Source organism: Numenius arquata, chromosome 17 (genome assembly GCF_964106895.1).
Source record: "Numenius arquata chromosome 17, bNumArq3.hap1.1, whole genome shotgun sequence".
Lineage (NCBI taxonomy): Eukaryota > Metazoa > Chordata > Aves > Charadriiformes > Scolopacidae > Numenius > Numenius arquata.
This window is the reverse complement of record NC_133592.1, coordinates 180,270-208,257: the sequence shown is the minus strand read 5'-3', so window position 1 is coordinate 208,257 and position 27,988 is coordinate 180,270. Positions and strand designations below refer to the sequence as shown.

General features: G+C 37.7%; 1 protein-coding gene across 1 annotated transcript in view; it reads left to right on the top strand.

Annotated features, from left to right (window-relative positions):
• BPTF (bromodomain PHD finger transcription factor) overlaps positions 1-26,711 on the top strand; it is a 55,812-nt gene extending 29,101 nt beyond the window's left edge. The window contains exons 12-30 of the mRNA XM_074160089.1: positions 470-691; positions 992-3,404; positions 3,613-3,737; positions 3,975-4,103; positions 4,396-4,546; positions 5,346-5,388; positions 6,913-7,165; positions 8,737-8,885; positions 9,243-9,351; positions 9,917-10,140; positions 11,393-11,615; positions 11,846-12,726; positions 13,484-13,566; positions 15,340-15,565; positions 15,999-16,342; positions 20,739-20,931; positions 21,933-22,017; positions 23,558-23,744; positions 25,808-26,711. Coding sequence (XP_074016190.1) covers positions 470-691; positions 992-3,404; positions 3,613-3,737; positions 3,975-4,103; positions 4,396-4,546; positions 5,346-5,388; positions 6,913-7,165; positions 8,737-8,885; positions 9,243-9,351; positions 9,917-10,140; positions 11,393-11,615; positions 11,846-12,726; positions 13,484-13,566; positions 15,340-15,565; positions 15,999-16,342; positions 20,739-20,931; positions 21,933-22,017; positions 23,558-23,744; positions 25,808-25,844 — 6,077 coding nt within the window. The 3' untranslated portion in view covers positions 25,845-26,711. The remainder of the gene's footprint in view (positions 1-469; positions 692-991; positions 3,405-3,612; positions 3,738-3,974; positions 4,104-4,395; positions 4,547-5,345; positions 5,389-6,912; positions 7,166-8,736; positions 8,886-9,242; positions 9,352-9,916; positions 10,141-11,392; positions 11,616-11,845; positions 12,727-13,483; positions 13,567-15,339; positions 15,566-15,998; positions 16,343-20,738; positions 20,932-21,932; positions 22,018-23,557; positions 23,745-25,807) is intronic.
• Positions 26,712-27,988: the final 1,277 nt, after the last annotated feature.

Below are 27,988 nucleotides of genomic sequence, written 5' to 3'. Positions count from 1 at the left end.
ATGTCCATTCTGGCTTAACTGTAGAAATCAAAATTATTAAAAATTATTTGTGAATTTTTGGAGTCTGTATTAATATACTTTTAATAGGCTGGGCTTTCAGAAAGTGTTATTTAGTTTCCTGGAAAATGGCTGAAGGGGTTTGGTGGTTTGGGATTTTTTGTTTGTTTATTTGTTTGTTTTTTGGTTTGTTTTGATTTTTTTAAAGAAAAGCTGAACATGGACTCCTGAAAAAATAATCTAAATGATACATTTTTATCTCTGGTGGGCTTTTAGATATTTTTTTTATTATTATTATTATTCAGTGTTGCACTAAGCTTCATCTATGATGTTACCATTGTATACTTAATTCTATTTCTGAATTTAAGTAATGATGTGTGACTAATTTGAGAGGTAAACTAATGTATGTTAAAATGTAGCAGAGTATAAAAAATTATGAATAATTGAAACCATTTAATTCATTTGTTGATAGCAAAGAGCGAAGATGAAAAATGCAACTGGGATAAACGAAAAGGTCCAATTAAGGTAAAAACAGAGAAAGATAGAACAAAGGATTCTCACGATCTGCAAGCAAAAGACAGAGCAGATGTTTCAGAAACCTTGGAGAAAGTACAAGTGAAAGAAGAGAAGTCACGTGAAGAAAAAGTAGAAGTTGATACAGTTTCTGAAAATTTAGATCATGCAAAAGACAAAGGTGATGTACTCTTAAGTTATTGCAAAGTAGCTGTTCATTACAACATTGCATGTGTAAAAGCACAGGACCTCAGAAATAACTATTGAAAAGCCATATAACTGGTTTTGTGAAGACATTTAAAATGTCTCAGTTAAACAGTTGCTTACAATTCCTTGTAGCAGTCTGAAGTTTTTGTTCCCTTTTTCATTAATTCTATTAATATGCTAAAAGGTCCATTTACTTCTTAGTACTTACTGTAAAAATATAGTTTAATATTCATTGTCGGGGGAGCTTACTGATTCGGTTATTTCTTCTTCACAGTGGAAAAAGAAATCGATGGTGAAAATGATAAAGTCATCAAGGAAGAACCTATGGATGTAGATGATATGAAAATTGAATCCCCTGTAAAAGATGAGGATAGTCATTGTAAGCGGGATATAATCAATGTCAGCGAGGGATTTCATTTAAGGACTTGCTACAAAAGGAAAGTAAAATCATCAAAATTAGATGGACTACTTGAGAGGCGAATAAAGCAGTTTACACTGGAAGAAAAACAACGTCTAGAAAGGATGAAACTGGAGGCTAGTGCTAGAACAGTAGGTGTTCGATCTGTAAGCCCCCAGAAAAACACAGATGAGCTGCAAATGAGAAAGGCAAAAGAAGGAAGCCAGTTTGACACGTCTTCCCAAGATGAAACCTATATTTTGGATAAGACCCAAACCGAAGATGCAGAACAGGACTGCTCGCCGATCGGCAGCAGCTCTTGTACCAAAAGTGGTGAGTTAGATGAACCCTCTCTGCCTTTGACAAACAGGCTGTCAAAGAGGGATGGCCAGTTGCTGGGTGGAGACTCGCCTCCGTCCTCTGAAGGTGAAAGCTCCATTCAGAATGATGGTAAAGAAAACAGCCCTGAACCTATGGCTGCTGCTAAGTGTCAAGCACGAGAGGTTCCTGGAGACTCTGAGAGTTCCTTTGTGGATGGCTTGAAACAAACAAATGCAGAAGGTACAATCAAATGGGATGTTTCGGAAACAAGTGAAAAACCTTTGAAAGAAAAACTACCCGTTACCAGAGCATCTCAGCGTGAACCTGAAAACTTAGAGCCAGTGGTAACTGAAAGCAGCTGTAGAAAAGATGCTCTGGCCACTCTTGAAAATACAGATTCAGAAGGCAATTCTGAACAGCAGAGCAAAGATCCAGAAAACAATTGTATGATAAAAAGCCATATTGAACCAACATCCTCTCAAGAAAGTGAAATGGAGGAAAAAATTGCTCCAGGAAAGACTGAAAGTAAATCTGAAAACAGGATTGTATTTCACCAAAAATCAGCTAGTAAAGATCTAGAACCGTTTAAAAAAGAGCTAATTTCCGAAAGAAACCTTGAAAGTCAAACTCTGGAACACATGGATGAGGTAGACGATGAGAATTTAGTGAGCTCTAAACTAACTGAGGCTAACGGTCAAAAGAAAGGTCAGGAACTGAAAGTGGAGACAAGTACCAGAAACAAATATCTTGATCAGACAAATCTAAAGAGCATTACTGACAAAAAGAATAATAAAGGTGAAGAAACTGAGACAGAAAAAGAAAAATCAGCATTTCAAATGAACGGAAAAGACAATGACATTAAAGTATTGCCAAATGATGACTGTTTAGTTCAAGATACCTGTGAAACTAAGGTAGGGGGTGATATTGAACCAAAAGTAAATAATATTAATAAATCCATTCCGGAACATGAAATAAAACCATTGACTTTTAAGGAATCTTCAGTAAAAACATTTATGAATGGTGACATCATGATAGAGGACACAAGGGACAAAAACAACGTGGACCCTAAGTCACGTCTGCAGAGTTCACCTGAGTTTGAATCTGGAGATGGTCTTCAGCCACCAGATGAAGTTCCCAAGTATGTGCAGAATGAAAAACAGCTTTCTCCTGAGAGATCTGCCTTTGTTGGCACTGCTTCCACACCAATGCATACCCTCTGTAAAGAAAATAACCTGAATAGTGAAACAGAATCTATGGAAACTGAAGTAATTGAGGATAAGAAAGTCACTCCATCGCCCATAACCTCCTGCGAGGAATCTAGCTTGAGTAGTGACTTTGCTGATCAGAATGGTGTACAGATATATAAAATGGAAAATATTAATGGAGAAAGTAAAATAAAAACTGTTATTACTGAAGTGACTACCACAACATCGACTGTGTCTACAGAATCCAAAACTGTGTTTAAAGTTGCGGAGACTGTAGCTTCTAACGATGAGAAAACCACAGTAGTATCATCTACAGAAAACTGTGCCATATCTACTGTAACTACCACCACTACTGTCACTAAACTTACTGCTCCAGCTACCACCAGTCAACCTGATGTCATTGCTGTGCAAGAGCACAGTAAAACAGTGGTTACAACAACCGTAACTGATTCACTGACCACCCCAGAAGGCATCTTAGTGACTTCCATGACTGTCAGCAAAGAATATTCTACAAAAGACAAAGTGAAGTTAATGAAATTTGCAAGACCCAAAAAAACTCGTTCTGGAACTGCCTTACCATCTTATAGAAAGTTTGTTACCAAAAGCAGTAAAAAAAGTATATTTGTTTTACCCAATGATGACTTGAAAAAGCTGGCCAGAAAAGGAGGGATCAGAGAAGTTCCCTATTTCAATTACAATGCAAAGCCTGCCTTGGATATTTGGCCATATCCATCCCCAAGGCCAACTTTTGGGATCACTTGGAGGTACACACTTTATGTTTTTGAGGAAAAGTTTAGGATGTGATGAAATTAATTTACTTTTAAATAGAAGTGATACATATGTTTGTGCCCAAACATCCAAATTTTGCTATTTGTTATTCAATAATTTTCTATATTGTAACAGTCCCATCAGTTTGGTTAAGCATTTGAAATACATTTTGATCTAAAAATGTAATTATTACTCTGTTGTTAGGTACCGACTTCAAACAGTAAGATCATTGGCTGGAGTGAGCCTTATGTTGCGATTATTGTGGGCGTGTCTCAAGTGGGATGATATGGCAGCAAAAGCTCCACCTGGGGGAGGAACTACACGTACAGGTATGATTTCTTTAAACTTCTGGTTTTCTTTATGCAAAAGCTCTCGCTGTTAATTTTGAGCATTACACTCGTTCCAAGCATTTCTGTAAAGGCTTGGCATTAGCTGTGGCATTCAAATTATTTTAGTCAACAGTTTGTACTAGTTGCGGTTTCTTTACTTGGAGTATATTGGGTTGACTGGAGACTTAGCTTTTATTTGTTTTCTGTTATTGACATATTTGGACTAATTTGTTGTAGAAACATCTGAAACTGAAATTACAACAACAGAAATAATCAAGCGAAGAGATGTTGGTCCATATGGCATCCGATCAGAGTATTGTATAAGAAAAATTATTTGTCCCATTGGTGTACCAGAGGCTCCAAAAGGTATGTTTGTTTATACTTTTTTTTTCCCTTCCCATAGGCTCCTGCAGAACTTAAGGTAACTGGATCTTTATGGTAATTCAGGCCATCAAGGGAACAAATATAGCTTGACATAAACTATTCATTCCCCTATGGGAAACAAGTGATGCATTTAACAAACTGATGTGATTTGCCTGAAGCTGAAAGGCGTTCCTATTTATAAAATAAGACTGAAAAAGACACAAAATCTTGTTTTACACTTCTAATTTTGTTTTCCTATTAAGCTTAATGTGTGTGTTTTGACTGTTCTCTAAAGAAACTCCAACACCTCAGAGGAAGGGACTGCGATCAAGTGCACTAAGGCCAAAAAGGCCAGAAACACCCAAGCAAACGGGCCCTGTTGTAATTGAAAGTTGGGTAGCAGAGGAGGAATTGGAACTATGGGAGATCAGGGCGTTTGCTGAAAGGTAAACCAACTCCAATGAGCTTTTCAAGAAAGAGAATTTTTTTATTTGTGTGTGTGTGCTAAATAAAAGTTCCCACTAGAGAACACAAAGTCGGTAGCTACAGTCAAAGTGGATCTGTGTTGCATTTTTGCTGTGCCTTTTGATAATGATAGTCAAGCTTAAAGTTGCAAAGCTAAATGATTTGCTGGTATCAAAACCAATTTATACAGATCTTACAGATTTGTTAGAACTAATATTATATTAATTTTTCCATGCTTACGAACTAATTAATCACTGTTGTATGCTAAAAGGCTGTTACTATAATGCATGGAAAGGCTTTAGGCTACTTTTCGCATGACTTTAAACACTATGTGTTTAAATACTTCTGTAATATAAGGAAAATAAATGTATGCAAGTAAAGTTAAGGTAAATTCAGGCTGAGAATATTCAAGTCATATAATTAATATTTTCAGTATTGCATGCTTAGAGTTGGAACAACATTTTTGAGTCTGAGAAAGAATTGTTTTAAATTAATGGTAGTTTGTTTTTTGCAGTCTCAGATGTAATTATAAATTCCAGTTTTGATTAATCATTTCCTGTAAGGTGTTGCAGTAGTTCAACATCAGAATATTTCAGGGAGGTTGCATGCAACTTCAATAGTCCATTTCAAAATACTTTTAAAACCATGACTAGTTTTTCAGTGATCTTCAGTCTTGACATTTGTTCTTATAAGAGCAATTAAACTGGATAAAATGAAATCCGGTTTGATGGTTGGATTTTCTCTGATGGTATAACTTGCTCTTGGTTGTGTCTTTGGCAGGGTGGAGAAGGAAAAGGCACAGGCAGTTGAACAACAGGCTAAGGTTAGTGAACAGAAGAAGGCAGAGGAATTCAAGGCCCAATTGGAGGCTCAACTAAAACACCAACGATTGGCTGCCCAGCAGGTGGGGGAGCTCTGGGTAGTCCCACCTGTCAGCAACTATGCACTGGTACTCCACATCCATTACACTACGGAAAACAAAGTTTATCCCTATCCTACACCATTTTTCAAATAGTTTCCACTTGTGTGCAAACTAAGCCATCAAACAATGCTGTTCCCACTGTCTACATTCATTATTTTGAAACGGGATTAAGGCAAAGATTTGATTTGGATTCCTTTTTTTTTCACCTAATTTATTTATAACACTTGAAAAAAGTTTAGTTTGTTTCCATTTTAAAAGAAGGCTGAGAAGCACCAATCTCCAGGTAAGGTCAACAGTGTTCTGTGGTGTAATGGAGAGCTGCCTTGGTATGTAGCTGACTTAGGAATACAACTGCAATCGTTCTTCATCCTTCAATCAAATTGAATTTTTTGCTTTTCGTTCTTATGCAAAGTTGGCCCAAATGAAGCCCACTGATATTTTTTTTATATATATATATATGTATGTATGTATAGTTGTGTGTGTATGTGTATATATAAATGCATGCAGTTAAAATTGGGAAACCCAATGCCATGTTGATATTTCACATACATTATTAAGAATTGTGCTTTTATCCAACTTGCTCCTCTTTCATTTCATCTTCACTAAAGGAAATACATTACCAGTGAATGAGTGTTTCTGATTCATGGGCATTACCACAATATAATGCTAACCAAATACTGAAATTTACATTAATAAATACAGAGATCATTCCAGTAACATAGGGAAGAATGTTAGATTAGTTGGAATTTTAAAAGAGTGTACTGATACTATCCCTTCACAAAGTGGGCTCTCTAAATTAAGTGTACCTTCTTGACAGTTACAGCACGGAAGGTTGCTGGGTAAGGTAAGGGATTTTGAACCTAGCAAGCTGCAAAGTGGATTTACAGTTAAAATAATAATTTTTAAAATTACTTTCTTAATGGTGAAATAGAACTATACAGTCTGGTTTTTTTCTGTAGCTGGCAGGATCTCAGTGCTGGCAGCTCTCAACTTGGGAATAATAGTAATGAACTTTGTGTTAATATGGTGTACCGCATACTGACATAGATGCAGCTGTACATATATGGTCAAAGCCAAATATAGATGGATATTTTCCAAAATTTTTTAGCCTTTCAGATTAATCTGAGACTAATTATTAAGTTTTCTCTAAAGTAAAATGTGCAGTGAAATTAGCATGAGCTGAGGATTTTAAAGATGCTATAAAGGAAAATTTCTGGCGGTGTAATATCAGCAGAGTTGTTGTTCTGCGGGTCAAGGAGTCTTGTGCTGTAGGGTGTGCAGGCAGCCTGTTCTTCAGTCCTTTACAACTTGAACTAAAATCCTACTAGAGTCCTTTGTTTTTCGATACTGAGAAGAGACATTTATTTTACAAAATCTGAAAATGGTAATCATCCCTTTGTTTAATTTTTTTCCTGAATTCTGTAGAAACGGCTGGAACAGCAGAAGCAGATCCCTGCTGCCGGCGCAGCCCCTGCAGTCACTACAGCCAGCAGCACTGCAACCACTGTCTCAACGCCGCAGAAGGTTGTGGTGGGCTCTTTAGCGGGCCCGGTCCCCACTGGAACCAAAGTAGTACTTACTACTAAAGTGGGCTCTCCAGCTACAGTAACATTCCAACAGAACAAGAATTTCCATCAGACTTTTGCTACTTGGGTTAAACAAGGCCAATCTTCAACAGGTAAGAAGCTGTTTATCATGGAAAGAACATGTAAACGGGAAGAACTCCAGCACAGCACTTGCATCTTCTCCAGAATATATAGCATTATTACATTTCTTGTTATCTTTGCTCTTAACTCTCTTGCTAAGTCAGCAGGACACTTCTGAGATAATACCTGTCTAATTTTTCTTTCTTCAGACTTGCTAGCTAGTCTTATTTCTGACCTGGCTCATGTATTGCTGACCATTGTTGTAGTAGTAATCATTGATAATGAAAGCATTCTGGGCTGTAACCTACTGTTTCCAAAAAAGAATCTTTACCAAACAAAGTATGACGCATTCAAGATTATTTTTACAATAATTTTTGTAGTTTGCTGTTTCATACTTGAAAATAGTCATTTCATTAACTAATTATTCTGCTCTAAACCTGACTGTTCTGTGTGCCTCAATAGCCACTAGCACAGCTGCCACCTCAGCCACAACCATTGCCAGCACAGGGCAGACCTTCCAGATCTCAGGCAGTCCAGTAACGATGGCAGGGAAAGTGATAACTAAGCTGCCACTCCCTGCAAACAGCAAGATTGTTGCCGTCAATGTGCCATCAACTCAAGGAGGTAGGGGAAAGGGAACTGAATTAAAAATGTATTCCAGCTTGCTGATTAATTCTCCATTGACACTTTTTTCCCAGTGAAGTACACTGCGACTTGAAGGGGGAAAAAATATTTATATTTATATACAAGTTTCTAGAGCTTGTTCCCCCTGTATTGCATATTTGTGTCTGTAGTGGGAAAATGCAAGGGGTTTTGCCTATAAATTAGTCTACATTTCATAGTGCAAAATTAGAAGTTTTATTTTTAACAATGTGGAATGAAGCATGCTTTTTTTTTTCCTTATCTAAATTATATGTCAATAGAACAACTTTCTTCATTAAAAAAAAGCTGCTGTTCTTAGTTACCAATGCCTGCATCTGCTCTTCACTGATGAGCAAGAGTTTGACTCCAAAATAAGATTAGTGGTTTTTTTTCCTAGTCTCAAGAGGAGAACTTAATACTTTGAGATTTGTGAATGTATATTGAACAGAAAAGCTCAATTGTCTGTCTCCATTATACTTAACATCTGAGGAAGTCATGAAGGCTCCTAGTTTTGTATTGAAATTTCTTAGGTGACAGGAAAAGCATTACCCGTTTTCTTCAGCACCACAAGCTTGTAGGTGAAAGGTGTTTAAACTGGTCTCCTACACTTTAATTTAATCAGATTATAGCTTTTAATGGTTGTATAATACTAATTTGTGGCACCCTGTCAATGCAAGGACTTATTGACAGTTACCATCAAACTGATCTTTTTGAAGATGCACTCTTTCCTTAATCTTTTCTAAAACACCTATTTCTTAACTTTAAAATATAGTTGCACTATCAAGAAAGTATAATGCTGCTTCCTTTTACAATATGACAAAGGTTCTCCCAAGAAATGTTCAAAGACTCAAAGGTGTTCTAGAAACCTGGAGACTGATTTCTAAATGCCACCCTGGAGTTGCATTTACTGTTTCTGCTGGCAACTATGTCATTAATGAATTCTCAATTTTTCTTTAATTAGGTGTTGTTCAAGTTCAGCAAAAAGTATTGGGTATCATTCCATCAACTACAGGTGCAAGTCAAACATTTACTTCATTCCAGCCAAGGACAGCGACTGTAACCATTAGGCCAAATACCACAGGGACATTAGGAACAACAAGCACTTCACAGGTAAGATATTTTTCTGATTATTTAATACAAAAAATGTGGGTGCGTATCTTTTAAGTTATTGGCAGATATTAAAGGTTCTGTCTATTCACTTCTCAATGTTTTTGGCTCATCTTGGCAATAGTGTTTGTGGATCCTTTATTCCAAGGAGGTATAACAGTTCTCTCCAGTTGGAGAAATTAATAATTTAGAGCTTGGCAAGCCTTAGCGGTGTGGGCATAGATGAAAAAATATTGGATCTGCGCATATCTTGTCATTTCTTACTACATTAAAAATAAAAAAAAATTAAAAATGCTTCAGACCATATCCCAGCAGGTTTTTTGACAAGTTTACATCTGCGCTCCATTTTGGTGTATGTAGGTAGTGCAAGGGACACCGCTCCGCCCTGGTATGACAGTAATACGGACACCCCTTCAGCAGTCAACACTTGGAAAGACCATCATTCGAACACCTCTAGTGGTGCAACAAGGTATTCTTCCAGCCAGTAGGTTCATTTTAATATTTAAATTTCTAGTGTGAAATCCATGGTTTGTTTCTTCATTAATACTTCCTGTATCATGTGTCCCAATGCAAAATTGTCTCATTTTGATGCTTGACTTCTAAAAAGTGCCTTTTCTGGCTTTTGAATGTGTCGGTTGTGGGCTTTGCGAGTGTTGTTTGTCACGGACAGTGGGAAATCTAATACTTATCTTTAGGTCCATTCATTTGAAAACAAACGGAAAAGTTTAGAATAACTACATTGAGAAAGCTTTGGGGTTTTTTGGTTTTGTTTTTTTTTTTTTTTTTAAAGGCAAGCTAAGTGTTTGAAGTACTCTGTAAGTATGTGAATTGAATTAAAATAGAAAACATTTTGGAGACTTTTTCAGTCAACCACACAGACAAATGGTTTGTAAAGAAAATTTATGTGCAAACTGCAGTGTTTGCTTCACTTGTCTGATTGTACACTACGGCAAGTTGTTGTGGCTCGGAGGTTTGCTGTGCTAATGGTGAAAATGTTGGAAAAGCGTTTCTTACCACAAATCATTCTCTTGCAGGTCAGTCCCAGCAAGTGGTGACTCAAATAATCAGGGGTCAGCCTGTCTCAACAGCAGTTTCTAGTACCAGCACAGCTTCTTCCAGTGCTGGGCAGAAGACAGTGACAAGTCCTGGAACACCCTCTCAGCAGATGCAGCCACAAACCACACCACAGCCCCCTCGCCCTCAGCAGGGACAAGTGAAGCTCACTATGGCCCAACTCACACAACTAACACAAGGACAGGTAAAATGTTTCACATCCTCTGGGCATGAGAATATGCTAATACTTATGATACATCTCACCAAGACTTTGGATTTCAACAGTGTAGTATATCTGCTCATAAATTTGCTTCAGCCTTCATTTGGGATGAACGATAGCATAGTTAAAGACTGAAAGAAGCTTAAATACTGTATGTGAAGTCTTAAATATCTCTTCCTATTGTATTTCCCCAGTAGCGTTAACTACTGTTAGGAAATCTAGCAGTATGGAAAAAAGTCTTTGCATTAATAGCAGTAAGGGACATAATTATTTTGTAGACTCTCGGAACATAATGTTCATTCCTTGTCTTCTGATTTTTATGTAAAGATTTAGTTTTCATTCATGTTATCCAGATTCTCAGAGGAAAAATTACGGTATCTGGAGCTGGAGGAGGAAAAAGTTCTTACAGCTTCTGCTCAAATCATGAGGGTCTGTTGGCAAAAAATAAGTTTAGAGTCAAGCCATAAGGTAAAAATAGACTTCTGTGAGTTACCACAATAGCTATTCTTCAAATTATAAATAATATATATAAATGATTGTAATGTATAGGCTACTTGTTGCCAGATAAGATTTTTATATGTGGAACAAGACTCAGAGTTCATTTCCACACCAAAAGCCTCAGAAGGTTTTTTGTAGGGACTTATTTTGTCCTGTGGGTTCACAAAATGTGAAGTTTTGCAGCTGAGGTGTTGGGACAACACCCTGCCTTCTCCATCACTGTGTTGAGAGTGGTGTCATGAGCTGCCTGAGTGTTGGCTTCAGCAACAGAAATTCACAATACATTGTGGACTGAACTGTCAGTCGTCAAAGCTCAGGGTTGGGTAGGATCCAATACATGGTTAGGAAATGTTTTCAGTGCAGAGAACTCTTACGCAAACTGTTGGAATTCCTGAGAAAGTAAAATTATTCATGCTCTGTATTGCTTGTAAATTCTAGGAACAAAAGTGCTCTATTGTAGCTGCTTTCTGACTAGAGTTCCTGTCAATATTTGGATGAAAGTATGCGTAACTAATTGCAACCCATACAAATACTATCATCAGTCTGTTGAGGATAGTAATGTTGAAAGAGTACTTCATTATTTCATGATCTCAGATGCTAGTTTTGCATTTTAGGAATATGGTATGTAGTAGAAGTATTGAATTCTGAAATCCAAAACCCTAATTCTGATTTTCAGCAAAGTCTGTCTAAGAAATATATCACTAATACATCAATTTTTTTATTTTTTTTTTTATCCTAGGGTGGCAGTCAAGGATTAACTGTGGTAATTCAGGGACAAGGTCAAACTACTGGTCAATTACAATTAATCCCTCAGGGTGTGACTGTAATACCTGGTCCAGGACAACAGCTTATGCAAGCAGCTATGCCAAATGGTACAATTCAAAGATTTCTCTTCACGCCGCTACCAGCAGCGGCTACTACAGCTAGCACAACTACAACAACAGTTTCTACTTCAACCACAGGTAAGCATTGTTCTGTTCAGCAGAAAAAAAACTTCAGTTTTGGTTGCATGAGAGTTTTTATGCAGTTAGAGATGATCTCTTATTACAGTAAATTTGTTGGAAGTGTATTATAAGATTAGAAATCTCTTGAATTTCTGCATAGAGCTTTACCGTAGATCTAAAAGGTTCAAGTTTGTAAGGCTCATAGACGTGTCATTTGAAATGGGATACTTTGTTTTTATCCTTCACAGCTACAGGGGAACAGAAGCAAGCTCTACTGGCACAGCCAACATCGGTGCCACCGCCAATTCAGCCCCAGGGCCAGCAGCCGGGCCAGCAGCCAGCCCAGCCCCAAGCCCACAACCAGAGTGCTCAGCCCCTGCCGCTGGCCCAGCCCCAGGTGCCACAGCCTGAAGCTCAGGCCCAGCCCGAAGCTCAGACTCCGGTGTCTGCCGACTCTCCAGTCACACCTGAAGCACAATCATCTAAATCTCCAGTTCAGTCTCCAGCACAGACCCAGGCTCAAGGGCAATCTCCAGTGCAAGTCCCGAGTCAGCCGCAGACTGCAATCCTTCCACAAGGCCAGTCCCAAGTCCAGCCTCAGCAACCAGCTCAGGTGCAGACTACAACCCAACAGCAGATTCAGATGCAGCCCCATGCTCCCTTACAAATCCAAGCTCAGCTGCAGCAATCACAACCTCAGGTTCAGACTTCGGTCTCGACCCTTCCAACTACTCAAAGTTTAAATCAGGTTCCTGTGCAATCCCCAACTCGTCCTCAGCTGCAACTTCAGCAGCCCCCAACAAAAGTTATTACAGTGCCTCAGCTTCAGCAACAAGTCCAAGTTCTCTCTCAGCTTCAGTCACATGTTGTGGCTCAGATACAAGCCCAACAAGGCAGTGTGCCCCAGCAGATCAAGCTTCAGTTACCTATTCAGATCCAACAAACTAGCCCAGTACAGGCTCACCAGATTCAGAATGTGGTGACAGTGCAAGCAGCTAGTGTTCAGGAGCAGCTGCAGAGAGTTCAGCAGCTCAGGGAGCAGCAACAGAAGAAAAAGCAGCAACAGATAGAAATTAAACGTGAGCACACCCTTCAGGCTTCTAATCAAAGTGACATTATCCAGAAACAGGTAAAGTTAACAGAAGGAAATTAAAAGTTAATGAATGAAACAAATCTCATTTTAAATGCCTGTTCTTGTTAACGATGTTAATACATTTGATAGGCAGTTAATTTGATTCTTTCAAAGTTAGTGCACGATTGCTTTTGGCAATTTAACTAAATATTCTAAGTTAATTCAGCGCATCAGGTCCATTGTACCATGTTTGCAGTCTTCTGGCACCTTGATTCAACTTACCACTAGCTGCTGGGACAATATGTCTTTATTCTCAGTTCAGGGAAGATAGTTGACAGGAGAGCTGATGTTCAGAGCACAGGTACTTTCATTGCCTGCTGTAGGAAACTGAGTTTTCAAAGAGGTATCTGAAATGTAATACTGTTGGATGGCTGCGGGGCTTAAAAAAATACATATATATAATAGACTCTTACAATTTTTTAAAATAAAACAACCAGTCACTGAAGAAATACTGTCAACTTACATTTAGTCCCTAGGTTTAAACTCAGCATAAGCAAAGTATCCTGTTCTGTGGGGGGTGGAGATGGTGTTAATTTTTAATTTAATTTTCAAATAATTGCTTTAAACAAGCACCGCCCCCCTCTCCCTCCCCCACCCCCCCCCACTCCCAATAAAATCGATTTTATTTTGTCACTTACTGAAATTAATAACACTTTTTTCTTGAACTTAGGAAATGTCCTGGTTCTCCCAGTAATATGATGAAATCCTGGCTAAAGCTTTCATATTTTATTTTTGATTCTCTATCATCCTACAGGTGGTTATGAAACAGAATGCTGTCATAGAACACTTGAAACAGAAGAAGACACTGACTCCAGCTGAGAGGGAAGAAAATCAGAGGTGAATATCCATCACAGTGCATCTTTAGATGTGAAAATTGTATATCTATACCATCTTTTAGTGGTGGTATAGTAAAACACTGGTTTGTAAAAACCTGCTTAAAGAAATTTTTCTATTTTAAGATTGGTTAAAGTAACACTCGACAGCAACTTTCATAATGATGTTCTTAACTGTAAGTAATTGAATCCTGTATATTCTCAATTTTATTTTGGTTATATGTTTTTGAAGTGGAATGTTGTATTGCATGTGTTTGGAGCTGGCCACAGTTCTTAAATTCAAACCCCATCCTTAAAGGAGCACAGGATGGAGAACTAATGGTTCTGTTGCAGAAAAGTCTGGGATTTGTTTGTCTTTTATCGTGGCAATTTATTTCCATTCTTGTCCACTGAGAATCCCACTCTACAGAAGGAATTGAAGAATTGGAGATTTTATGCTTGAAGCTGCTGCACACAGATTTGGAGTGTTTGTAATTTGGGTTATTTTGACTCCTTTTCACTCATGCAGTTGCTTCAGGTGGATAATCACAAGTGTGTGTGTTGTGAGATAGTAAGAATAGTGTGTTTTATAAAATTTTGATCCGCAAATCAGAGTATAAGATTAGTTGATGACAACAGTATCACTAGGTGCTATTCACCTGTAGTTCACAGTTGCATGAAGAATAAGAGGTATTGTCATATACTCTTCACTTAGCAGTTTCCAGAAGAGTTCTAACTAACTTGCTTCATGGGACAGCTGTGTCTTTCCTTCTCACTGATTTTTTTTTTTTTTTTCTTCTCCAAAAATGGAGTTGGGGTATCTTTCCTGGTGAAAAAAACAGACCAAACCAAGTAGATATAGTTCGGGTAAAAAGAGCAAAGTAAACCAAATTGTATGGCCCTATGAAACAGGTAGCATATTACATATGTCATCAAAATACGGATGTATATCAAAAGACAGTATGTCTGAGCCTAAGACTGCAGAGTTAACAGCAGCTACTTCTCTTGGCCATTGCTATTTTGTTGTTTGCTTTCAGCTCGTAGGTCAATGGGAATTACCTTTCATGGTCACTCCAGCAACGAGAAACATTCGGTTTTCTAGTGGGTTTGATATAGAATAGCAAGGGAAAAGTAAATTCAGAAGAACCATAATACATTAATTTTCTAATTGAAATATAAAGCAAAAATAAATGAAAATTGCAGAACAAATGAGCAGGAAAAGAGATTTAAAGTTGAGTGTACAACAAGCAGATGAAAAATTTAACCTGAGTTGTCAATAATGAAGAAATTGGGAACTGTTTTATAGTGAATTCTATACACTGAAAAATACCTGTCAGTCCTTATGCCAAAACACATAAACTGAGCAATATTTGGTGGTCACTGGAGGGTGGAAATGTGTGGTTTAGAAGTTGTTTCAGGCTTCCAGCTTGCTTTCATCCTGCATCAGAATAAAAAAAAATCCAGTTCTTTCAAACATGTTTGTGGAAACTGAATTGAGTGAAAATATCTCTCATCGTACTGACGCCTAAGCTTTGTTCGGAGCTTTGCAGGGGAAGGGGAGGAATGATCGGTTAAATGAAATTGGGACTGGCCCTCTTGAGCCTAACTAGGGACTTGATCTCTCCCAGTGCTGTTCTAGTAAATAAGTATGAGTGGGAGCAATGTGTGAAATAACAATTACTAAGTAATAATTTAGCTTGCAACTTGCAGAGACTGGAGTATTAAATGGTTCTGCATTCTCAACCAGGGATAAATAGGCAGCTCAGCACAATGTGCTCTTTCTTTATTTCTTCCCCAGAATGATTGTGTGCAACCAAGTGATGAAATATATTCTGGATAAAATAGACAAAGAAGAGAAGCAGGCAGCTAAGAAACGAAAACGAGAAGAGAGTGTAGAACAGAAGCGCAGTAAACAGAATGCTACTAAGCTCTCAGCTCTGCTTTTCAAGCATAAAGAACAGCTGAAAGCTGAAATATTGAAAAAAAGAGCACTTCTGGACAAAGATCTACAAATTGAAGTGCAGGTAAGGACAGCTATTCTCAAAGACTAATTTGATTTTAAGCTGGAGAGAACATTTTTGTGTTAATTTTTAATTTATCTGTTTGGTCAGTGAGCTTTTAAAGAAACATACAGGAAGAAGTTCCCGTTGTGGCTGCGTGGATCTCTGTGAAGCTACTATATATCCTCTTCGTGCTTCATGGTTTTCATCTGGACTGAAACTACCCTGTTTCCTGAAACAGCTTCTGCTAAATTACAGCCAACATAGTAGGCTAGGAGTATCATTCCTTAATGTTACATGAATTGTAGGTTAGGTACATGTAAAAATTTGCATATTTAAATGTCTTTAATTATGTTCTTTTGGTTAAGCATGGGGATTTATGTCTAGATTTTAATCTTGTCCTGGAACAATCATATGAAGTGCTTCCCTCTTTATTTATTTGTTTAATATACTTCAGGAGGAGCTAAAGAAAGACTTGAGTAAAATTAAGAAAGAAAAAGAAAAAGCCCAGGCAGCAGCTGCAGCAGCAGCAGTCGCAGCCGCTGCTGCAGCCGCTGCACCACCGCCGCTGCCACTGCCGCTGCCACCACCGCCACCACCCCAACATGCAGCCAGCGTCACCTCCTCCTCCTCCACCACCGTCCCAATGCCAGTATCCTCCCAGAAGAGAAAGCGAGATGAGGAGAAGGATTCGTCAGCATCCAAGTCCAAGAAAAAGAAAATGATTTCTACTACCTCAAAGGAAACAAAGAAGGACACAAAGCTTTACTGCATCTGTAAAACGCCTTATGATGAGTCCAAGTGAGTAGCGAATGCCATAGCCTTTTCTGGTGCACTGTTAGCTTTAGGCTTAGTCTTTAGCTGTTAGTGCGAGATAGCTCTAGAGTTGGAGATAGAACATCAGGAGTTATTGCAGTGATCACTAAGGTATAGAGAATAAAGTCTCTGTTTTCCACTAGCTGTTACAAAAGTATTAACATACTTGATTTATACTATTAATTTATGTGATTTATATTTCTACTTGTTTGCATGTTTCCATTGTATGACTTTTCTGTCTCACATGCACATACTCTTTTTTCTTTTTTTCCTCCTCTCTGTTATTCTTTCTTTTGCCGTTTTGCCTCTGCCTTGGAAGCAAGTGACAATTTGGTTTGGGCAATTTCTTGTGAACAAGTAGCTGATGTTCTTTAGAAATAGCTTTGGTACCGTCTTTCAATAAATTACTTCTTTTGCAAGTCAGTACTTTTTTTGCAAGACAGTAAAGGGGGTTCCGAGTTATTGGACTGCTGTTTGCTTTGGGCAATGTTTCAGGTAGAAATGTTTTCCGTGTTGTTATAATTTACATCCCAGGGTTGATAGAAAATGAATATAAAAGCATTTGACAAAGTGAAAACTGCAGTTCTCTGTAGTTGGATTCTGACTGTGAATGAGGGAAAATACTTATGCTTTGTATAAAGTTTGTGAAGAAATTTGGTAGGCAGTGAAGCGGAAGATTCAGTGGATTGAGGGGGATAGTGTTATGTAAGTCCTGCTTAAGCTAGGAGTGATTAACATCAGTAATTAGTAATGATTAACATCTGATAGCTGTGTAGAGATGTACGTAAAATAAATTTGACTTCATACAAATTCCAAGTGTGTATGTATCCGCTCAACAAGTGACAATACCAAAAAGTATTAATTGGTGCCATTTGGTGGTGCTTTAAATGCTGATAAAAGAAAGAAACCATAGAGGTGGAGTAGTGCTTTCGCTCCAGTAAGGATTCTTCATTAGGGCCAGGACTAGAGGGTCTCTTGAGGTTCCTTCTAGCCTTTTATTTTTGTAGTATTATATATGTTTTTTAAATGAAGTGGAGGTCTTTGGGGTTTTTTCACCTTGGCTGTTAAGTGGCTCTGACCATTACGCCAGTGTGGGATATGGCCCAGTTCTCTGTGCTGCCATCGCTGTAGGAACAGCAGGTTTCTGATGCCTTGGCTCTTAATTCACTATTAATTCTAAGGGGTGTCACCTCTCTCACTTCAAGTACGAATGCTGTGTTAGGCTTTCTGTCATCCAGTAAACTTAGGAGGATACCCTGTTCTCATTCGGTTGTGATACCAAACACAGGTCTGTGTATTACTGCTGCTCTTGTGAGTAGGCGATAGAAACTGTCACAAAACTCTAATGAGATTAAAAACTTCTGTGAGCAAAAGGATTTTTCAGACTCACTCTTTTTGACTCCAGTGGGTATTTGAGTAAGACAATGAAAAAATGTGGTCATAGAGTGAATTCTGGTGGCCTGAATCAAGAACTGTGTTTAAATGCACAAAATGAAACTTCAAGAAAAGGAAACATTTAATAACTTAGTAGTATCCTTAGCAATATGATTCAGTTCTGCTGCTTTGCTTTTTGTGAATTCTAAATTTTACGTTCTTACAAATGCTGACTGTACTGTTGAACTTCATTATCCTTTCACTATTTGGAAAGGAATTGGTCAAGTTTTAAAACAGTTTTCTGATAAACTTTTTTTTCCATACATATGTAAGGCATCAGATACTCCTCTTTGTGTTGATGTCTCTCCTCCTTCAGAAAAGATAGATGTGCTGCTTCAAAAGCTAATTTGTGGTATTTTATGAATACCCTATGCATTTTTTAGGATGTAGTAAATCCTCAGAAGTCATTCTGTTGTGTATTTTATTGCAAATCTCTTGTGTTTAGTTCTCATTTGTAATACTCCAGGGCTGTACGGATTTGCTCATGTTGTTTTCAAGGATGGTCAGGAAGGGTATCCTTCTAAGATTCCTACTAGTAACCCAACTTACTTGTTAAAGCGTCGTGTGATGCCTGTTCCACATTCTGGTGCCAAGGTTCAGCATCTCCATCTGGATATAAAGGTGCTTCCAGGTCACCAGGAGCAGGCAGACGCGGTCCCTCTTGGCAAGAGCACACGGGCTGAACCGTTGATAGTTGTCAGAAGGAGCCATATCTTTCCATTCTTTATGGAAGGTTATGTTGTATGAAGTTATTTTTTAGGATTTGTCTGACTGAAAATTAAGAAAAGAAGCAGCATTTGGGTGTCTGGGAGGTACGCGGATGCCCGAGAAATTAGAGATGCTTGTTTTATGGCACATGTGCTAGCTCCTGTCCTGTTGCTGGTGTGCAGTGTCCAGCGGAGGTGCTTGCAGGCAGGTGGCAGTAACTCCTACAGAGCATGTGGTCAGCGGTCTCTAAAGTTGAGGAAGGTGGAGGTTCTGAGTCAGCTTGCTTTTGCTTAGGCAGAGAGAATGGATGTGTCACTGCCCATCTGGTTGATTGTCACTAGTCATAGGTATGTTTTGAGATATCCATACACAAAATGTCAAACATCCTTGCATAATATTTTACAGTTTTGTCACATCATTCTGTGCAAGGTCCCATTCACATGATTCTGTACCTGGTTCCCTTCACTTTGTGTCATACCATATCTGGTCCCGTCACACAGCTCTGTCTGAGATTAGACATTATTCTCTGAAGAAAGGTCCACATTGCAATTTGTTGCTATTTTGAGTAGTTTACTATCTGTTTTTTAGTGCCCCCCATCCCCCCAAAAAAATGAAAATTATGTCAACCATGTCCTGACCCAATTTTCTCTCATACCATGTTACACCAATAAGTATCCTACACACAGCTGGTATGCATGTTCTTCCTAGTGTACTTGTAACTCCTAGTTGGTGTTTGCGCTTTGCTTTTGTTTTTTAAATTAACTGAGACCTACATTTTCAAATCTTAAGGAAATGTTTCAGTGGCTTTTGAGCTACAGTTTTGAAAATGTAAATCTTTTTCTTTGGCCTTGTCTTTTTGTGCCTTTTACAGTTTTTCACACGCACATTGGAGACATACATTTTTAGCCCAGTTTTGTCAAAGTCTGGTTACATATTGATGTGCATTTTAATGAACTGTCAATTTAAAATTGACCCGAGTGACCTTACTGACAGCATAGCTGCAGCATGAGATGTTAGTTTTAAGGCTAGAATGCTAGGAGTCAGGGAAACAGACAGAAAATTGAAGAAAATAGGCCAGCAAGAAAGCGCATCAGAGAGAAATGCAGGGAAAAGTGCCGTGCCATTTGAAATGACAATTACATTGTCATTTTCATTGTGAACACTTTTAGGTTCTATATTGGCTGTGATCTTTGTACTAACTGGTATCATGGAGAATGTGTTGGCATCACAGAAAAGGAGGCTAAGAAAATGGATGTGTACATCTGTAATGATTGTAAACGGGCACAAGAGGGCAGCAGTGAGGAATTGTACTGTATCTGCAGAACACCTTATGATGAGTCACAGTGAGTTCTGATAAGAACCTCTTATTTAATGTTTAGGTAGCAAACTGCTCTGACTGTGGTTACCTGTTCCTTACAAAGAAAAAAGAAGTTATTCTGCTTATGTTGTATTCATTCGTAATACAAATTGCTTTTCAGTAATTGTCTTCCTCTCCAAAATGTTTCTATACAGTAAATGTTTAGGAAAAGTGAGGTTTTCAGGGTGGTGAAAATGTGTTGTTTGTTTGGTGTTTTTTTTTATTATTTTTAAAAAAGCAACCACATACTTTAAATTGGAAATTATTTTTATATGATTTTTTTTTTTTACTTTCTTTAACAAGGGATGGTTAGGAAGATTAAAAGACAAATGTAGTATTTAGTGGAATTTTTTGTGCTTTACTCTGATCTGGACAGAAAGCCTAATTTTCATATGGGGGCTTGTGGTTGGTATCTTTTACTATAAGGCTCTGTGTCATAGAATACCTCTTCTGTATTCAGCTGCAAGACTGAAGCTTCCATTTGAGCAATGTTTGTACCGAGTGAAACGAGCCCCAGTTGTAGTCCAGTTTGTGCAAAATGTATCTTGAATTATTTTGGAATACTGGTTGGGTGAGACTTCTGGCATTACACTGTTCCTTTCAACTCTAAAGCAGAGGAATAATTTTTGAAATCTTGATTGTTTGAAAGTGCCTAGTATAAAATTTAGGAACTAATTTTGAAATGGTCTGTAATTTAGCCTGTTTGCGAATACAAAAGCAGTTTGAATAGTGTAATTAGAATTTGTCGGTCTGAAATACCACGTTACGCTGTTGTATTTAATCATGTCAAGTATCTGCTTGTGTGCAGGTGATGGCAGGTTTATGTATTTAACAGTAGTCTTTAAATAGATCGAGTCACTAATGCTTTTTTGGATCTTGCAGATTTTACATTGGCTGCGACCGATGTCAGAACTGGTATCATGGGCGCTGTGTTGGCATTTTGCAAAGCGAAGCTGATCTCATTGATGAATATGTGTGTCCACAATGTCAGTCCACAGAAGATGCCATGACTGTGCTCAGTCCACTCACTGACAAGGATTATGAAGGTTTACGAAGAGTACTGCGTTCCTTACAGGTGAGAGCAAGGACTGAAGCAAAGCGGAGGGATTTGCTCTCTAGGGTAGATCTAGCAAGTTTCGGAGTTGGTTTTCATTTCTCTTCTAGTAGTTTTGAGACTTTACAAAAAGGAAATGTCAAAGCTTTTTATTTGTGAGAAATGCCACCATGTCAGCTGCAAACTTGATTGGCGTTACTGTGCTGAGGAATAGTCACAATAATTGGTGTATCACTGCTTCTGGGTTAGTGAAACTAAACAGTCTCTTCAGTGGGAGGCTTTCAGAGGCAGCAGGTTTACTTTAGAGCACCAAAAGGCAGCGTGGTCGCCTCGCTGCACAGAAAGTGCAATGTCCTGTTCTCAGATTAGTTTTCTGTGATTTCTGATACACACTTCCGTACTTTAATCTCACCGAGTTATTAGATTTCAATAGTGTTCCCACAGAAAGTTGTTATCAACATGTAAACGATTGCATCCTAATAATAACTATTACATCAGCATCTGTTACAGTATATTTCTGGTTTATCTGTCACTCCCAAATATGCCTTTTCTGCTACAACTGTAAAGAATTTTTAAGAATTTTGTTAAAATAGTGTGGTAACAGAAATCCTCAAAGAGTAGTATTTTGCATTGTCCTATATTTTGCAGATATTTATGAAAATAAATTAGAGTACTTGGAAGTAAAAAGTGGTCGATTTCTAGGTGCGAGGAGCCAAGCCCTCTCAGTAAATTCATTACATACTTTTCTATGCTGCCTGCTTAGCGCAGTATCCTGTTATGGCTGAATTTCACATCATTTCCTGTTTTGAAGACCAAGTACTCAGTCATTGACATTGAGCTTTAAAATTTAAAACTTCACCCAGTCATCAGATGGGAACTAGTTACCTTTTCATATGATGCTGCACTTCTTCCTTAAATTCAATTCTAGACCCCAGCAGATAAAAGTATAATGAAAATATTTAGTTAATAATAGTGCTAATTTAACTTAATTTTCTTTTAATTAAATCTTGGTTTCCTGACAGGCTCACAAGATGGCATGGCCATTCCTAGAACCAGTAGATCCCAATGATGCACCAGATTATTACGGTGTTATTAAAGAACCAATGGGTAAGTATTTCTGAGCAATAGTGTGAGTGAGTGGGTTTTTGAATACCAAATTAATTACCTGCTGAGGGTTTCCATCTGGGGATCTTAAAGATGAGTTTTGCAGAATACACGGGTTTTGCAATTAGGCAGATGAAACAATGTTATTTCTTATTGATACATTTAGAAGTTCATGAGGGTTAACGTATTCTACTTCTAGGCTGACTCCTTAACCCTAAATACAGTCAATCTAACATAGAAAATGTGAAATTCAGTTCAGCGGTAGGATAGAATTCTTGTTTTTAAATTACTTTATTTCAAGAGGACAATTTTTCTATGTTTTTCTTTGCTTGGGTTTTTTCTGTCTCTGTGCATCAGTTCCTCCTGCAAAGTGTGGGGGCCATACTCTGGGGCTAGAGGAGGAAGCGGTGCTCATACAGTTGTGTGACCCGCAACTGAAGATGGAGTTTACAATTATCTTCACCTAACTTGATAGTATATGAAATTTCATAGTATATGTACTAAATGAGAGCTGGTGTATCATTTGATCTTTCCCACCTACTCCTTACTGATCCTAGAAATAGGAAAGTTAAATTTAGTATCTTGGCAAAATTGCAGTATGTTGACTGAAAATAATATTTTGCTTAGAAATTGTGTCCTTTTCTGTTCCAAAGTTTTGGATTGTGCCGTTATGTAGATGCTAAACAAGGCCTATTCCATAATTGATGGGTTAGAGTTTATAAGGAAAGCTCAAGTAATAATGTAATTAAGCATATGATGATTGAAGTAAACAAAAATGTATTTAGCCATTTCTGACTTAACTAGCAGGAAAATTAACTTGTAAGAATACAAGTAAATGTATGTGAAATGCACTAGGCCCATCTACCTTTGTTTTCACACATTCTGGCATTACTGCATTTCAATATAAGCACTTTAAGGGCATTTTCCAAGGGCAGGTCATTGTGTTTCCAGCTAAAAGTGCCACTATACATTTAGACAGCTACATTTAGAACTAGCAGTTCTCGGTCCCCTCTTTTTAATTTACATAAAAATAGGACAATCACTGCTTACTTCACCATTCCAGCCTCATTAATGTGTCTAGTCAGTGAGTGAGAGCATTGGCATTTTGCATGATCCTGCACTTGAAATCCCTTTCATCTGTGCCATGTGGTAACATGCATATGCCCATGAGAACTGGTAATTCATTCAAAGCAAGTCATGAATTCAAATAAATAACCAGAAGGTTTCAATAGCAAGTGCAAGTAACTGAATCCAGATTTGTCTTTTTTTTTTTTTTTTCCTTAATTCTTTCAGAAAAAGAAAATAGCTTCCTGCAAAGACCCAAGTTTTCCAATGTCATTTTGATACTTGGGTTTTACTTTAGCTGCACACAACATACTCCAGTGTGAGTGTTTATTCTGAAGGAGCCCTGCTGGTGTCACCACCTCACAGCCAGCGCTCCGGGAAAAGCAACCCAAATAGGCTTTCCTTCCCACACTCTGACAGCATCCGCTTCTGTTCAGGGTAAAATGTCTCACTGTAACAATCTTTGGTTTCTTTAAAGACCTTGCCACCATGGAAGAAAGAATACTGAAACGTTACTACAAAAAGGTCACGGAGTTTGTGGCAGATATGACCAAAATTTTTGATAACTGTCGTTACTACAATCCAAGCGACTCCCCTTTTTACCAATGTGCAGAAGTTCTCGAATCATTCTTTGTACAGAAACTAAAAGGATTTAAGGCAAGCAGGTAAGCTAAAGTGTTCCTCGTCATAGATCTTCTCTTATCCCCTAAAATCTCCTTAGTGCTTTTGTGAGCTTCCCTTGCCTTTCTACAGGGATTTGCCTCTCCTTGTGCTTTCCTGGGCAACAGCTTTTCTTTTAAAGGAGAAAAAAAAAAATAATAATCTGTTCTGTAATAGCCAGCTGTCATATTCTATCAAAATTAAGGCTTAAAATATGATTTTATGGAGGTTACTTTGTAATGTTTGTTCAAAATGAGTTGTTAGATATTAATTTGGAATGTATCATAAATGTAGAAGATCTGAAGGACATTTTAAGTCATTGCTGCGGAAAACTTGTTGAGAATCCTTTCTGACCAGGACAAATACTGCATTTGTGTTCCGATAATGTTCTGCTGTGCACTAAATACTTTCCAGATGCTAAGAAGAGACAATCCTTCCATGAAGCTTATAATCAATGAAAGAAATTAAAATACTTTAATTTTCACTACCTTCTCTCATCTTTTTATAACTTACTATCTTTGAAACAGGGAGAATAAGTAAGGTTTAAAGTTAGATGTGGAAAAGTGAATGCAATTCAAAATTAACTATTTAAAGTTAAACTCACTTTTTTACAATGTTTTTCTATTGAAGGATCAATGTAGAGTATTTCCCTAACATAGGCATTCCTGAAAAAGAACATGCAACTCTACTACAGTTTTTTTCTGTTGCTTTCCAATTCTGTCTGGCAGCCCGTAGGTGGGAGCTGTGTGGCACCAGCCAAATCACAGTGTGGTATTTCGTATGGCTGTCCTAACCTCGGCTCACTCAGACAGTGACGGAGTACACAGGTTTATCCAGCATCACTGCTGTATTCCCGCATCGGCCAACCGTAACTGAGTCCCAGCAGCTGGACTCTTTCAGCCTTACTCAGAAATTGTCTGTGTGTAGTGGGTACCTTTGTCCATCTGACCGTGAGAGTCAAAACTGTAACCGGCTGCTGGTCTGAGACATTAATGCAGGATTGTGTCCATTTGTAATTAACTAAATTGAAAGCTTCATTCTGTATCCGTTGTGGAAGCTCTCTAAGTTTCTGTATGCAACGGGAGTAGGATTGATAAGAAGGGATGGGATCAAATGAATTCGTCCAGCATTTTTTTCCCAATTTAATACCGTATTTATGATTTTTATCAGGTAGTTTTCAACTCCTGTTTCCATCGTCTTGCTTTAGCTGGTTTCCAGCGCTCACCGCTTGTGCACTGATTTCATTGCTGCATCTTATTTGTTATTGTTTTTCATTTATACCATCCATGTTCTTTCTTTTCTTGCAGATTGTGATATCTTTAGTCTGAACTTTTTAACTGGAGACAAAACTGGATGCTGGGGGGTCACTTTCTTTTATTGTACAATTTGATGACATTAAACTGCCCTAAAAATCCAGATTATTTGTCTAAAAAGTAAATGTTGTTGAGTTTTTGGGTTTTGTTACCAGCGAATAAATGCTGGTAAACATAACTGTATTAACAAAAAAATTGTCCCATTCCTTGAATATTGTATTGAGAAAAATGAAAAATTAATCTTGGGAACCATGTATTTTATTGTTTTATTTTCAGTCACTAATAAAACTGTGAATGTCAAAGAGGAGTTTTACTGAACTCTGATTAGCAAAAATGTGATTTTAACATGCCTGCTCAGTTTTTTCTATTAAGTTAATCCAAAGACTTCTTGAATAAATTTAAGCAAAGTATACCTTATTATAAATACAATTTAAATTGTCTTTTTGCCTTTTTTTTTGATGGACTACTATTATATAAATGGGAGAGTAAAACTGATTTCAGGCATCTTGGAATATTCCAGTGACACACTGCATTTTACAAGTACTGAAATATTTGTGTACTGTAGGAGAAAATGTGCTTAAAATTCAGAGAGAATTATTTTAAGTGTTCTTTTTTCTGAAGGGGGAGAAAAGAATAAATGGAAGCAACATGGTGGTAATTCCCTCATTGTGATTTACCCTTGGCAACACCTTGCGGCAACTGTCTTCTCCAAAATGAAGGGTGCTTAATTCTTCGCTTTCTTCTGTATTCTGCAGGTCCCATAACAACAAACTGCAGTCTACAGCTTCTTAGAGTTCAGCGTGTAACCTAACACACGAGCAAGGATCTGGTTGTCTGAAAATTTTTAATTAAGAAGCCAGATGTTTTTAGTCAGGTTATCCTGACAAGACGATGTAAACTGCGTTTTTATTGGTCACAACAGTCAAATTATATTCTTGGCTTATTTTGTCCAAAGGACAAAGAAATAAAAATCAGCAGCACCACTTTCTTGTCAAGATCAAATTGTTGTACTATTGTGGCAGAAGCAGGAAAACTTTTGTTTTGTTGAAGGAGAGAGAGAAAGAGAGCAAGAAAAAAGATACAGTAAATGGGGTCACGTTTAACTCCATGGAAATGCCACGTCTGTTCTTCAGTGAAGAAGCTGGTTTAAAGTCCACACAGAAAACTTTGACTGTATTTATTTATTGTTGCAAAAAAGACGCTTTTTTATTGCTGCCCTCATTTGTCAGCTAATTATTTTTTCTTATAAAATCCAGCCCAGGTCACATGTAATCCATTCTGTATCTTAACATGATTTCTGTAGGTAAAAGTACAAGAAGACCTCTAGATGTCTTTTCTTTCTATGAAAGGAGCTGCTATGTACACATGTGCACACACACAGAACTGGGAATCAACAATGAGTTTATCATTCATGGTAGATAAAAACAATTAAGCTTGCATAAAAGTTGGGCTAAGTGGTCATGGACTACAGACTCTGTTGCCTTGAATATAACAGTACAATTTGTCATTTACTCTGCACCAGACTGAAACGAGTAAAATCTATTTGAAGGTATCTTGTTTGTAAACATTTGTCAGATTCTAATTTTTTTTCTTTTGTATTAAAATTCAAAATATGGATGTATATGAAACAAAATAAATGGAGATAATTGTTCTCCCCACAGATGTAGGTGTCTTTGAGTGTGCGCTAATATGTTTGTAACGCTATGGGGATCTGTTCAGCTATTTCAAGTGATAGGGGAGGGAAGTGGCCAGGGATATCCCACTTGATCTTGCTCCAAAGGTAGAGTTTACTGTGTTTTGTTCTTGAGCAGCTGTTCTCCCTTTATAAATTTTCTACAGTGGTGCCAAAATTACTGTATCTGATAACATGGTAGGAAGTATTTTGTGAAGTGTCACTGCCCATTGCTGGATCCGGTGATATTTTGCTGAGTACTTCAGGAATGTAAAGTACCGAGTGTAATTCTGGCTGGGAAAGGCTCTGGACTGCTCTGCTGTGAGGAATGAATTGAAGTCAGGAGAAGGTGGGAATTGCAGATGATGTTGCTGTTTCTTTCCGATCTGTCACTTTCCCATTGTTTATCTGAATGACATGCTGATACTGCCCATCTGTAGTTAATCAGCCGTGGTTTGTGTGCGGCTCCTTACCCATGTGACAAGCTTTTGCACTAATTGACAGTTAACTTGTGTTCTGCAGCGGTCTGGGATCTGCCTGATTGATAGATAAGCTCCTTTTGGGTTTAACCTCACACCTTGCTATGCAAGAACCTCTTCTGTTATTTTTTCTTAAGAACACAGTGCTACTGACCACACTTTCTTACACTTCCAGGCTCAGGTGTACAGGTTCTTCTGGGATAACTTTAATAAAAACCCATGGTTTTTTGTACATACAAATGTTGTCATTTAACCTATATGTGAAAATTAAAAATAATTGTTCAATGTGAAAACAATAATCCATTTATGCTTAAAGAAGAGTAGTTGCATTTAGGTTTTGTTGTCCTTTGACGTTTAAAAAAATGCTGCATATTGTATGCATTGTGTTTTTAATGCAAAAAGGAAAAATCTCGACTTTTAACAGCATTTGAACATATCCTGCATCTCATCAGGACTTCACAGTATTTCTGTACTATTTATTAATATATAAATATATATATGACATCATCAAAATCTTTCCTACCTGTAGGCAATAGATTGCTATGTTTTTAACAAATTGTGGCAAACTGAAGAGTACTTTTTTGTACCTTATAGGACACATCATGCCAGACAAATAAAGTAATGTGTTTGACATTGATTTGGTGGTGTTTCTAATGAAACATTTGATGTTATCATATACAGGTCTTGGCTTTGCCAGATTATGTATAATTGCCAGTGAATCAGGTTGATCAGGGAAATAATCCATACGTACCATTTAATTGTGCCGAGAGCCTTTTTTAGTGTTT